The sequence below is a fragment of the Aquarana catesbeiana genome, linkage group LG01, assembly GCF_042186555.1.
Source record: "Aquarana catesbeiana isolate 2022-GZ linkage group LG01, ASM4218655v1, whole genome shotgun sequence".
Taxonomy (NCBI): domain Eukaryota; kingdom Metazoa; phylum Chordata; class Amphibia; order Anura; family Ranidae; genus Aquarana; species Aquarana catesbeiana.
In genome coordinates, this window is record NC_133324.1 from 288,262,884 (window position 1) to 288,277,561 (window position 14,678).

Consider the following 14,678-nt stretch of genomic DNA (forward strand, 5'->3'; position numbering starts at 1 on the left):
TGAATACCTGCATTTGTGCAGTCAAAAACAGAGTCAGCAAGCTGCATAAAACTTTCTCCCAGGATATCCTGAAGTGTAAGGTGTCCAACTGGCAGAAGACAAGAAGTTGAATCTTTGAAAAGCAGATCATCTTCATTAGGTTTCACTGTCTTAAAGAGCTGAAAGGTGGTGTCTTCGTCTTTTTTTAGGAATTCCTAGGAAAAAGGGCAACAAATATGTAAAATATCTGTGCATCATCATTTCATGGGTTTACTGAATAAGGATAATACTTACATAAAAGCCAGGTAAACACCTTTGCTATTCTACTTTTAAAGCATAGTGCTGTATATATGTGTACAATATTTTCCTGAAGTGTGGTATGGACAATTAGCTGGCAGCAAGTAAATACATCTATAACCACTTCAGGGCTATGTCTTTAGTTAAAACTTGATTTCATAGTCAAAACAGTTGTGTTTTATTTGTCACATTTAATTTAATCTTGCTTTAACTATACACGTTTTTATTAGAGTATACCAGTATAAAGGAAACTTAAAGTGGTAGTAAATCACCATTTTTTTTTTTGTTTGTTTTTTTAAACCTGTAAGGCAGCATTATAATGTCCGAGTATGCATCGCATACTCGCACATTATGGGAAACTTACCTTAAAACTAAGCCCTCCAGTGGCTTGCTGTCACCCCTGACAGGGCTTCCATCTTCACCCAGTCTTCCTTCCGGGTTGGCGGGCTCTGGTCCTTTGATTGGATGAGCCATGATGACGTCACTCCCGTGAATGCGCACAAGAGCCGCTGTTCGCGGCACAAGACTCAACAGCAGAGGTATGTCCTTCCTTCAGAACGTATGATGTCACCAGTGGCTTCGCAAGTAAATATCTCCTAAACGGTGCACGTTTAGGAGATATTTACTGTACCTATAGGTAAGCCTTATTATAGGCTTACCAATAGATAAAAATCAACCAAGAGAGTTTACCCCCACTTTAAAGGCATTATAAACTATCCTACCTGCACCCTTTGTTTTTCACTTGCATAAGATGTGCATTGATCATGTAGTTTCATGGTGTCATTTGTTGACCTGTACGTACAGGTTATAGTAGAGTAAATCTTCACTTTCTTGTGTCAGAAGCTTCTGTTCGTGTTTAAACATGAGGCATTTGTGGCATAGCAATGCACAGGTTAATGCATGACCTCTGTCTAAGAACTGACACTTACTTTGAAGAAACTACATATCCCACAATTCCCATGTCTCTCAATCTTGAGTTCTGAAGGTGAAAGCTAGTAATTAGATCTGAAACAAGCACAAGCAGACAGAGCAATGAAGGGAAGAGATGTGTTTTCATCACATTAGCACTCCCACATTTGTGATGCAACACAGAGGACATGATGAGGCATCGACTGGATTCTGCATGACCCAGAAGAATAAGTTGTCTGTCCCTTTTTGTATATAGGGACAAGCTAGGTGAATGAATACATGGATAGAGGGACATTTATCAGTCATGACACTAGAAACTGCAGCCATAACATGCAAGCCCATCATTAAAAGGTACAGCAAACAAATGCACAGGGAATATAACTACAGTAATATCTAGTGAAAATAACAAACATTTGAACGTGTACAATGCCTTTAAATGTCTTATTGGAAGTCCCTTTACCAACTGTGGATGTCATACATTTGATGTTTTGTCCATCTGATATGGTATCTGTAACCTCTTGCTGTTATTTGGCTATATGTTCATGCAAGATGTTTACACCTTTTTCTCCCACCAACTGTGATTAACAATGGATGTATTATTTTGCTGCTGGTAATTGTCCGGTATGCTTAAAGACTTAGTTCCCTTTCTAAACATGTTACATGTTCCACTTGTACTTTAGGTGGGACATGTAACATGTCCTAGCTCCTGACTTCTCTTCCCCCAGATACCCCCCGCCTGTGACAGTTGGCAGGGGATCTTCTCCCCGCACCCACTGTCACAATTTAAAAACAGCGCGGCCACGTTATTTATTCACAGAGTTCTGTAAATGAATGAACTACCAATACCATCAGCCACCGCAGCTGACAGCTTATAGTTTTCAATTAACTGAAAGGGTGCTGGTGAGTGCTCTCATAGTTTATTGATTCTTCCTGCAAATCAGTAACTACATGCCTATTACATAGCTGACTGTGGAGCCCGAGATGACAAGGGTGGCCTCTTGCACAATTCCTGCCCAAGCACCCCTGGTAGTGAAGACAGGGACTGCAAGGGCAGTGGAAGGGCACAGGTGTCAGGAAGCTGTTGTAGTGAGCTGAAGCCTGGAAACACAGGAGTCCTTCCAGTGGTAGTATGGAGTCTGGTCACAAGCCTTGTTCAGCAGTAGCCAGGCAGCAGGGTCAGGATAAAGTTCAAGGTCAGAAACAGGCAGAAGTCAGTAACATGCTGGCAGCTAGGTACCAAGTCAAGAGGCGGAGATATAGTTAGAGATCCAAGCCGAGGTTGTTAAGCAGCAGACATAACAGGCAGGGGTGATCCAAGACCAGTATCAGACATAGCCACATAGCCGGGTCAAGAACAAAGTTAGCAGACTTTCAAGAACCAGGAACACAGGAACCAGAGCTAAGGACAATCCAGCACTGAGGCCAGGAAGACTCTTAGTTTAAATAGGCTGCTGGGCACCAAGATATGTGGATGTGTGCGCCGGCCTATGTGTGCCTGCACATATGCACAAATGCTCATCTGTGTGTGCATTCTAGTCCTTGCCCATCATGTTAGGCTTCCATGCTCATGATCCTGCATATGCGCATAAGAATGAGCACCTGCTGCTCAGAAATGAGCATCTGCTGTATGAGATCCTTGACACTGCCCATATCGGAGGTACAGGTAGACAGTATACTGGGAGTCTGCAGGATCCTGGCATTGCACCCACATTTTGCTGATTGTGGGTGCAATGCTTTACAGTCTGCAGTGTAAAAGAATAAATAATAAATGCACATTTTTTTTCCCTACAAAAAGATATGCATTATTTTTTAATAAAAGGTGAACTCGTCCTTTAATATCTTTGCTGTGTTCATTTCAATCAACCAATCATGCAAGCCAATAGACACTAGCCAGGGGTTTTGTCCGAATGCCTGGACTAATGCATTTTGCTGATTGTGGGTGCAATGCTTTACAGTCTGCAGTGTAAAAGAATAAATAATAAATGCACATTTTTTTTCCCTACAAAAAGATATGCATTATTTTCTAATAAAAGGTGAACTCGTCCTTTAATACCTTTGCTGTGTTCATTTCAATCAACCAATCATGCAAGCCAATAGACACTAGCCAGGGGTTTTGTCCGAATGCCTGGACGCTTTCCAGTTTGGCATCCTGTTCGGCAGGAGCTGAAAATCATATATATATGGAGAAGGGATATTTCTACCTCTTCTATATATTACAGCTTCCCACTGTCACTGGTTCAGAAGGAAGCCACCTCATTGTAAGTTCAATGTCCATGCATCCACAATACCCACCAACCACCAAAAAAAAAAAAAAACAGAGACTCAGCACACACATCGACCCAATGTTCTTTGGCTCTGATGTATAACAGAGGTAAGAGACACACTAGCATTCATATCTAAGGCACAATACACAACACAATACAACTCTTCCTCGCCTGTGTCTATTATTACCTTCTACAAGAGGTGTAGTCTGTATCTTTACTTTATACCTCATCTATACATATCTTGTTTGGTTCTGGTCAAACCTTTCAATATTACTAACCAAATTATTCAGCTCTACCCAGTTCTTAAATGAAGTATGCATTACTAGTGTAAGGTTTCTTACCTGGGATTTCATTAGAAAGTCTTGGATCCTTGCAGTAATGACAGGGCGTGTCATCACTACATTGGGTGGGATCACACCCAAATTACAGGTCTCCCATTCTGTCAGTGGGACTCTTTCACCATTAGGACACAACAGTTCAAAGTCTGAAGCACTATAGCCAAAAGCCCATCCAGAAGATTCCATATCTATAGCAAAACATGTGCTACGTTATGTTCTCTTAGCATTAAGAATGAGCAGAAGGTTTTGAAAAAGAGGGCTAAAGGATTAAAGTGTTCATGGTTTAATATTCAAAAGATGGAGATGAAGCTTCTTACTTGCAATGTTATTTAGGAGTGAGTGGTGCTCCAAAAATGCAACATCCCCATAACTGCGCCCACTTGGGTCTCCAACTAAACACCTAAAAGCATCATCGGGTTAATACAATAGAAAAATGCATAACAAAATTTTGTCTTATATATAACAATATTTCTATATAATATTTCTATCTTACATTTCAGCAAATATAAAGATAAAGAGTCATAGATCAACACTTAGTAAAATGTGCAGCTTTTAGAGTCTGCAGTATTTCCTTTAGGCCCCTTTCACACGGGCATTCCGGTCTCATCTACCTTGAGGCGGACCTGATCGTAAGCTCCATGCAGCCCTATGGACAGTCAGATGTAAATGGACTTATGTCAGATTACCTCTGAGTCAGTTGAGGTTCATAAAAAAAAAGAAAAGGTACTTCGTCCTTTTCCTTTTTTGTAAAAGTAAACATGACCAATCAGAGGTAGTCTGATGTAAACAGATAGAGTCCATTTACACCCAGCAGCCCATAGAGCTGTAATTTCCATCCCATTATGCTCTGATTCAGCAGGAGATCCCTTGCTGATCCGGACGCACTACACTCCCTGTGAAAAAAAGCCAAGAGCACTTGTTGAGCAATGTAACAGTTTAGAAAAGCAACAAGTAACAAAATAAAGGACAACAAAAATTTACAGCATTTGCTCTAAATGTGCCCTATCATGAGCATGAAAAAAATTTAAAGTTGAAAATAAAAATACATATCACCAAAACAAATAAAACATGTCAAAGCATTGACACAGATGCTTTTTCCAGACATTGGAACTTTCTTGAAATCAAATCAATATTTGGTGTCACCATCCCTTGCCATCAAAACAGCACTGATTCTTCTAGGTACACTTGCACACAGTTTTTGAAGAAACGCGGCAGGTAGGTTTTTCCAAATTTCTTGGAGCACTAACCACAGATCTTCTGTGGATGTAAGCTGTCTCAGATCCTTCTGTCACTACATGTAATCCCAGACATGTGTGTCCGATGTTGAGGGCTCTGTGGGCACTAAACCATTACTTCCAGGACTTTACAGTGTTCTTTACACTGAAGATAGTTCTTAATAACAGTGGCTGTATGTTTGGGGTTGTTGTCCTGCTGCAGAATAAATTTGGAGCCAGTTAGGCCAGTCACACGCCTTTCTGATGGTATGGCATGATGGATAAGTATCTGTCTGTAATTCTCAGCATTGAGGAAACCATTCATCCTGACCAAATCTCCAATTCCATTTGCAGAAATGCAGTGCCGAACTTGCAAGGAACCTCCGCCATGCTTCACTATTGCCTGCAGACACTCATTATTGTATCGCTCTCCAGACCCTTGGCAAACAAACTGCCTCCTGCTACAGGCAAATATTTCACATTTTGACCAGCCCAGAGCACCTGCTGCCATTTTCTGTATCCCAGTTCCTATGTTTTTGTTCATTTAACCATGTTGGCTGCTTTTTTGTGCTTAGCCTCGTTATATAGGTTTGCGGCCATAATTCTTCCATGAGGGCCACTTCTGGCCAGACTGCTCTGGAAAGTAGATGGGTATACCTGAGTCCCACTGGTTTCTGCCAGTTCTGTGCTGATGGCACTGCTAGACATCTTCCGATGCCGAAGGGAAGTAAGCATGATGTGTCTTTCATCTGCTGCATTAAGTTTCCTTAGCTGACCACTGCATCTACGCTCCCCAGTGTTGTCCGTTTATTTGTGCTTCTTCAAAAGAACTTGACCAGCACATCTTGAAATCCCAATCAGCTTTGAAATATTTGCCTGGTTGAGCCCTTGCTGATGCAGTACCTTGTGTCTTATTGCCGTGCTCAGTCTGGCCATGGTGTATGGCAAGTGGCATGAAACTGTATTTTAAAACCTCACCTTAGTAGAAGAGTTTGGCTGATCCTCACCCAGTTATAAGCCTCCTACACAGCTGTTTCTGTTTCAGTTATTGATTGTATTTTAACCTACATATGAAATTATTGATCATTAGCACCTACTTGGTATAATTGACTAGTCATACACCTGACTCTAATCCTACAAAATCCCTGACTTTGCGCAGGTGTTCAAAGTGTGCATGTATAACACCATTTTTTTGCGGATGACAGGTCTGTGCACAGCCTGCTGTTCTCTATGGGGTGGCCAGATGGAAATGGACTATCTGTCCGTATGCACCCTGTCACGGAACGTCCCACACTCCACTTGAGTGCTTCCGTCAGTATACCACTTCTTCCTAGTCTGGACTCAGATATCAGATTTTCCAACTGCTCCCAAGCACAAAACAAGGCGAGACTTGCTTAGATGCTAACATGGACTATTTTTTATTTGAGATCTCACACAAATTTATACAGCAGGATGACTAAAAGCTAACCTAATTAACATGAGCTAATTATCTAATCCTTTATACAGCCTAGGTGACTGAGACATGACCTTTTGCCCAGACTTGTGGTCACTGAGCTTCACACAGTAACAGAGTTAATTAACACAAACAACAATGGGTGAAAAGACTCTTAGAGCCACACTAGACTTATTTACAATATACACATTATAGCAGACAACAGACAGGTAGCTGGAATTGATGACATTAGCATTTAACAGTAGGAGTGCCAACGGAGTCAATATTCTACTATGGCATATAAAGGGTTCCCAGAGTCTTGTGTCTTGGGGGGACATGGAGCTGAATCCAAAGTAGCACCAACCCCAGGGTCCCCAGGCATACAGCTCACAGAGAGCACCATTCCCCCAAATGCCAGGGCCCATAATCGGTGGGCAAGAGGCTTGCGTTCAGTCCCCTCCAATAGCTTCTGTTCCGGGTGAGTCTGTCACATTTCTCCCCCATCAAAGGTTGACTGACAAGGTCCCAGACATCCATCTGGCCTGGACATGTGTTAGCCAGGCAGAGTGAACTCACATAATCTTCCCGCATGATCTCCTTTCTTGGCTGCAAGGAATAGCTGACCTCAGTAGGTGTGGGGCAGAGGTAATTTACTCTCTGGCTGCCAGCGCTTCAGCTGGGTGGTTTTTAACATTCTTGGGCTCGGTCTGCTGCTGGGCAGAGGGGCTGATCACCCCAGTTTCCTGAAGCTATAGAGAGACACTAGGTGCTAGGCAGGGGCCAGCGGTGCTCTGCCCTGTTGCCAGTGATTCAGCTGGGAGTAGCAGCTCCACCACATCAGCTTGTCGTCGGAGAGAGGGGCCAACTGCCCCGGCTCCCTGGATCTCCACAGTTGTTGCCGGTGCTGGGCAGAGGTTGGTAGCACTCTGCCCTGTTGCCAGCACTTCTGCTGGGGACTTCACACCCTCTGCTCCGGCTAACCATTGGGGCAGGAGGCTGGATTTCTCCACTCCCAAACTGTGTAGCTGCCATTGGGGAGGTGAGTCAGCTGCTTCCTGTTCCATTCCCTCATCTGGCTGCTGGGACAACATGTCTGTGGTACTGTCTTCCAGGTGCATGGATCTTTGCTGGGGAGGAAAGACCGCTTCCTCCACCCTGGCCATCTGTTGGGGAGGGACGAAGAACACCTCTCCCTTCTCCCCCTGTATCTGCTGCTGGAAAGTGATTGCCACCTTCTCACCCTGAGCCTCCGAAACTGCCCCAGGTGTGGGGCAGAGGTCTTGGACCCTCTGTCTGGTGACCAGCACTTCAGCTGGGGGAGTTCCTTGTAACTCCACAGATACTGCTGTTGGTGCTGAGCAGAGCACAGTAAAGTTTGGCCCTAATACCAGCTCTTCTGCTGGAGGCTCATCAGGTTGTTCTTCCTCAGCAGAAAAGTCTATTAAATCCCCTATCTCTATAACTGATGTCTGGGGATAGAGGTTCACCATCTCCTGTCCATGGAACCCAGAAGATGCTATCAGTGCTGGGCAGAGGTTAGCAGAGCTCTGCCCTGTTGTCAGCACTTCAGGTTTGGGGACGGCAATCTTCAGATTTTCCACTGCCGATTCTCTGGCATGCTGCTGAACGTGTTCTAGCAGTTTCCTGTATGCCCTTTCCAGATGCTGTTCCTTCCTTAGCAAATGGTCCAGATCAGGTTTGAGCTCTGAGACCCCTGCAAGACCGAGCATAGCCTCTCTATATTCTCGCAGGTCCTCAAGGTCAGGTTCCCCTTCATCGCCAAACACAAAACGATCTGTAAGGCTCTCCCACAGCAATCCAGGTCCTCCAAAGTCATATCCCTCTGGAAAGCATTCTGTTGTCTTCCCTAAATATCCCTGCTCTGCGTGCCATTGCAGAGCCCGATAATGATTGTCCAGCTCTATCTCCTGCTGGACCAGCCTGTCCAACTCAGTCACCCATTGCTCCTGGGGCCGCTCTCCCAGGAATGCCATCCGCAATGCCCGTTGGTCACTGCCCTTGGGTCGGAAAGCACTTGCCCTGTTTTATACCAGCAAGCTGGAGGGCTCCAATCCAGAGCTCCACCCGAATTTGCTGCCTAAGCTCCAGGTATTCATCCTCAGACACAGTCCTGGTGTATGTTGAAAGGATGATCCGCAGCAGCCCCGGGAACTCTGATGCCAGGTCCATATCTCCGCTGGGGTGATTGAAGTCTGCTATCCTGATCTTGGATCCAGGTGGAGGGTTAGATTTCCCAGACTGCAGGAAGCTTCCCGCTGCTTGCCACCAATGTCACGGAACGTTCCACACTCCACTTGAGTGCTTCCGTCAGTATACCACTTCCTCCCAGTCTGGACTCAGATATCAGATATTCCAACTGCTCCCAAGCACAAAACAAGGTGAGACTTGCTTAGATGCTAACATGGACTATTTTTTATTTGAGATCTCACACAAATTTATACAGCAGGATGACTAAAAGCTAACCTAATTAACATGAGCTAATTATCTAATCCTTTATACAGCCTAGGTGACTGAGAAATGACCTTTTGCCCAGACTTGTGGTCACCAAGCTTCACACAGTAACAGAGTTAATTAACACAAACAACAATGGGTGAAAAGACTCTTAGAGCCACACTAGACTTATTTACAATATACACATTATAGCAGACAACAGACGGGTAGCTGGAATTGATGACATTAGCATTTAACAGTAGGAGTCCCAATGGTATGAATCAGTCACTATTCTACTATGGCATATAAAGGGTTCCCAGAGTCTTGTGTCTTGGGGGACATGGAGCTGAATCCAAAGTAACACCAACCCCAGGGTCCCCAGGCATACAGCTCACAGAGAGCACCATTCCCCCAAATGCCAGGGCCCATAATCGGTGGGTAAGAGGCTTGCGTTCAGTCCCCTCCAATAGCCTCTGTCCCGGGTGAGTCTGTCACACACCCAACTGTCATCTGGTCCAGCAGACTGATGGGGAACGAATCCCCAGGCATCTGTTTTTGGCAGACCGGATCGGGTGCAGGCGGGTGTAAACGGAAACATGTCCGTTTACATCCACCTCCCTATAGAGAATAATCTGTCGATCGGGTCCCCTGAAAAACGGACAGACAGACCCGAGTGGTCCGCTTGTGTGAAAGGGGTCTAAGAATTGATGCTGGTCTGAAGCCAAAGGGTAGTCACACCAAATAGTGATTTGATTTAGATTTTTCTTCTGTTTGCTCACTTTGCATTTTGTAAATTGATAAAAATAAACAATTCAAATATTTATATTTTAAAACATTCTTACTTTGTAGTAGTGCACTGGTAAAATGCAGTTCCCAACCATCTTATCACTATTTCCCAGAGACTGGCTTAACATTGTGTTTTTTTTGTACAACTAACATTTAGAGAGCACAACTGAACCGCCTGCAGAGCCTCCTCCCACTGGTTCTCCTCAAATGCACCCACATCACTTTCCCATAAGGGTGTCACCCTAGCCGAGAAGCCCTCCAGGTGTATGGATGAAAGCATAGCATAGCACTGAGATATGAATCCCTTGAAATGAGAGACCTCTGTCATGTAATGAAAAATGGGGGCTGGAGATTGTATCCACAAAGTTCCCTCTGACTGAGCTCTAACCGCGTGTTGCAATTGTATATATGGAAAATACATAGACTGTGGAAGGTTGAATTTAGCCTGTAGGGAAGTAAAGGAGTTCAATTTTCCATCTTATAAGGATGTGAACCATGAGTGTAACGCCACACTGCTTCCATCTTGGTCCACACGGCAATGATCGAAGTTCCTCATAATGGCTATTGTCCCAGATAGGGCTAAAACCCGTATATCCATTGATGTCTTGCAGCTGCCTATAACACATAGATGGGGAAAAGTTTATTGACTTAGCGTAGGACGGTGCCTCCAGCCCCATAGCCATATTGTTTACTCCTGTGACATGTCGTAGCAGAGCCGTGGTTGGGTCTGCCCTCCCTGCCAGGTCTGCCGACTCCATGGGCAAAGCCCGAGCAATATGTCAATATGTTGCAGCTGAGCTGCCGGGTAATATAACCAGGGATTGGACATAGCCAATCCCCCACTCTCCAGCCCCATAGCCATATTGTTTACTCCTGTGACATGTCGTAGCAGAGCTGTGGTTGGGTCTGCCCTCCATGCCAGGTCTGCCAACTCCATGGGCAAGCCCGAGCAATATGTCAATATGTTGCAGCTGAGCTGCCGGGTAATATAACCAGGGATTGGACATAGCCAATCCCCCACTCTCTTTGGGTTTTTGCATTTGCCCGAGCCGGACCCACGGAGGCTTTTTAAGCCAAATAAAAGATCTGCACAACGAGTTTATGATTCGGAAAGTTTTAAGTGGGACAACCATGGGCGTATTATGCAGGATGTAGAGGAGCTGTGGCATGAAAACCATTTTTATGAGGTTCACTCTTCCTACTAATGACATTTTCAGTTTTGACCAAATATTTGTTTTATCCCCTATTCTGCCCAGCAATGGTGATAAATTAAGTGTGACATAATCCCAAGGTTGTGGGGTAACAATCACGCCTAGGTATTTGTGTTGCCCTGGTTATCTGTTGGGAAGTCCAACATCAGTATTGAGGATTTATTCCAATTAATCACCAGCCCTGAATATGCTCCACATTTTGTGACAACCGCCATGGCCTCCCACAGGGACGCCCTTGTGTCCCCCAGAAGTAACATGGCATCATCAGCATAGAGCATAAGTTTCTCATGAATCTTGCTGTACTTGAAGCTGTCTATGGAGGGGTTGGTCCGAATCATGACAGCTAGTGGCTCTATGGCAATAGCAAACAGGAGAGGGCATAGCGGGCACCCCTGTCTTGTACCTCTATATAAGGGGAAGGGCATAGAGACATGTCCAGCTTGCCCAATAGCTGCCTGCAGGGAGTTGTATAATAATTGCACCCAGGATACAAAGACAGGGCCAAACCCTAACTTCTGCAAGGTGGCCCATAAGTATTGCCATTCCATGCTGTCAAAAGCTTTATGGGCATCCAGTGACAGCAAAGCCCTGTCCCACATGTTGTCCGCCCGTGACTGTATATTGATGAAGAATCTACGCAAGTTAATCGCAGTGGACCTCTCGGGTATAAAGCCTGATTAGTCTGGATGGATGATTTTCGAAATGATCTTGTTTAGTCTCATGGCTAGGACTTTGGCAAGGATTTTAATATCTGCCTGTAAAAGGGAGATTGGTCTATACGAGCTCGGATCCAACGGATCCTTGCCCGGTTTGAGCAGTAAGACGATGTTAGCTTTAGTCATAGAATTAGGAAGAGTCTTACGTTCCCTGGCCTCATTGAACATTCTAAGAAGCTGGGGCAATATAACCTCCCTGTATTGCTTGAATACCTCCACTGGGAGTCCATCCTCCCTGGGGGCCTTCGAGTTTGGGAAAGAGTTGACCGCAGTCAGTAATGCTTCCTCTGTTATGGGGGAGTCTAATGACTGCCTCTGTGAGGCCGACAGACATTGCAGCTCGATCCCTTGCAGGAAATCTTACAATTCTAACAATGTGTAATCCTGCCTTGACTGATATAAATCCCAGTAGAACCCCACCAGCTCCTGCATAATAGTATCCGGGTCATTCACCACCTTCCCCTTACCATTACGTAAAGCCCCAATAGAGGGAGAAGTCTGGTTCGACTGTACAATCTTGGCCAGCAATTTGCCCCTCTGCTCCCCCTCCTCATAGAAGGCCTGTCTACTGAAGAAGCGTTTGAAGTTTCCAGGCGGTCCACCGCCACCTGTGCAGCCATCCAGGCTGCTCTAGTTTCATCAGAGGAGCTAGCAATAAACTCCACATCCAGTCGATGGACCAGCTGTGCAGCCTGTTCCTTCTGTACTCTAGAATTGTGTTTAATCGCATTTACCTCGGTGATGAATAAGCCTCTCAGTTATGCCTTGAAGGCATCCCATGCAACCAGGGGGTCAGGGTGTTCCCTATTGTCTCGCCAGTATGCAGAGATCTTGCCAGTGATCCTGTCATGGGAGGTAAAAAGGCTCAGCCAAAAGGTGTTAAGATTCCATGAAGCCCTTGGAAGGGTTGATGCAAGCCCGACATTGAGGCCTACTACCAGGGTGGAGTGATCAGAAATCCCTCTCACTAGGTATTGTATATATCAGACCAAAAGTGCGGCAGCTTGGTTACAGAAGCACAAATCGATTCTGGACAGGGATAGGTGAGACTTGGAGAAGCAGGAGAACTGTTTCTGAAGTGGGTTGCGGTACTGCCATGGACCCATCCAACCCACCTCCGCTATAAATTTTTGAAGTGTAGTGCGGGGGCATTTAGACCCCGCCATGGGGGGGGAGTTTGTCCAGTTCAGGATCTAAATAACCTTTGAGATCCCCAACTAGTATTAGGGGAACGTCAGGGCCACCCAGCTGGTACGTCAGAAGGAGTCTTAGCACTTCAGAATTAAAAGGAGGCAGTATATACACTGCTGCCAGAATACATTTAACCTGAAATAATCTACATAGCATAAACACAAATCTCCCCTAGGGGTCAATCATTTTGTCATACAGTTGAAAATCTAAGGACCGGTGTATCAAAACACTCACCCCCCTGGAGTAGGAGGTATGAGTAGAGTGATATGCCAAGCCCACCCAGAAAAACTGCAAACTTGATAGAGTCTCTGGCACCAGATGAATCTCCTGCAGGGCACATATTGCAGGCAAGTGCTTTCGAAGAGCAGTGGAAACCATTGTGCGTTTAAGGGGGTCCCGGAGGCCCCTAATGTTCCAAGACACCATCGAGAAAGCCATCTGTATACATTAGTAGAGTGGTACCAGAACACTGGTTATAAATCAGGCACTTTGGTGTCTCCCCCGCCCAGCCGAGCAAGGGAACAAAGATGGCCCAGGAAGGCCTCGGAGGAAGGGCCACCCCAATGGGCCAAAATGTCTCCATATGGCAATGGCACAGGGTGCGATGTCTGGATAAGATTGCTGGAACCATGACTGTAAAGGACTTGAACAAAAAGCGAGCAAAACATAAAAATAACTTTGACTCTGTCATCACCTCGGTGTAATAGAGCAATCCGCTAGAGTAGGATGTTCTTCAGAGGGATGCTAGCAAGTGATGCATCATTCCTGTAGGAAGCAACAGGCTTCACTAGAGCTAACCGCCCGTGGTCAGTAGGAGCTTCCCAACTGACCAGTGGTAAGAACAACTGTCTAAGACAGTGGTTCCCAACCTTTCTACTGCCGTGGCCCCTTGAAAAAATTTCCCAAGTTGTGGGGACCCCTAACAATAAAATTATTATTTTTTCGTAGCGTGGGTTGTCAGCACCCAAGGCAAGACAAGTAATTTGCGCCCCTAATCCACAGACATTTAGCGCTCCCTGAGTCCCTTCCACTCGTACAGTATTAAAACCCCTCATGATACATTTTAGGATGTACCACTCTTTCTCTTTGTTCTCCTTTCTTTCTCTTTTATCTCTCTCTATCTTCATTTCTTGTTGTTTTTTTCCCCAGCCCTCTCTCTAGCCGTCTTTCTTGTTCTTTCTCTTATTCTTTCTCTCCCTTTTTTCTTTGCGCCTCCCCCTGTTTTCTTCTCCCTTCCATCTATTCACTATTTTTATTCCTTCTCTTACTCCTTGGTGGGGGGGGGAATGGGATTAGTGGCAGTGCTGATGGGGGGTGGGATGAGTGGCAATGCTGGGGAGAGTTCTGATCAGCCAACTTAGGTGCTCTTGATCAAGGTCATCTGCTGATCTGAGAACTGTAGTGGGGACTTTTAATGGCCACTATAATCACAGGTAGTGTTACTCACAGTGTCCCTGGCTTTACTGCGTCTCCGACTTTGTGGTGTCTTGGAGCAGTGACACCTATGCCGAAATCAGGAAATAGGGTCTCCTCCAGCCCCTCCCACTTCACATTCCTCACCAGTCAGCTGACCTCTAGTCTCTGCCCCCACCCATGCTGTGAACTGAATGGGCCTGCGAAGAGGCTGAGTGGGCGGCCGCGGGCTCCAGGAACAGCCCAGCTGGGTGGCCGCAAAAAGGCAGAGAGAGCGGTGCGGGTTTCAGGAACAGCCCAGGATTTGGTGACCCCTGGCAAATCATCATTCGACCCCTGAGCGGGTCCCAACCCCCAGGTTGAGAACCACTGGTCTAAGAGCTGCCAAACATGCTCTCAATTTGTAATCCACAAGTAAACCAATTTTGCATCGAGTGTTTGCTCACGGTGAAAACAGGGTAACAAGGTCTCCCAGCC

The 14,678-nt window shown here is 45.5% G+C and overlaps 1 protein-coding gene across 2 annotated transcripts in view; it reads right to left on the bottom strand.

Moving 5' to 3' along the window:
- LOC141142525 (serotransferrin-like) overlaps nucleotides 1-14,678 on the bottom strand; it is an 83,238-nt gene that overhangs the window by 22,786 nt on the left and 45,774 nt on the right. For both annotated transcript variants that reach the window (XM_073629258.1, XM_073629257.1), the window contains 3 exons: nucleotides 4,105-4,187; nucleotides 3,791-3,975; nucleotides 8-194 (listed from right to left, as the gene is read on the bottom strand). In XM_073629258.1, the coding sequence (XP_073485359.1) occupies nucleotides 8-194; nucleotides 3,791-3,975; nucleotides 4,105-4,187 (455 nt within the window). The remainder of the gene's footprint in view (nucleotides 1-7; nucleotides 195-3,790; nucleotides 3,976-4,104; nucleotides 4,188-14,678) is intronic.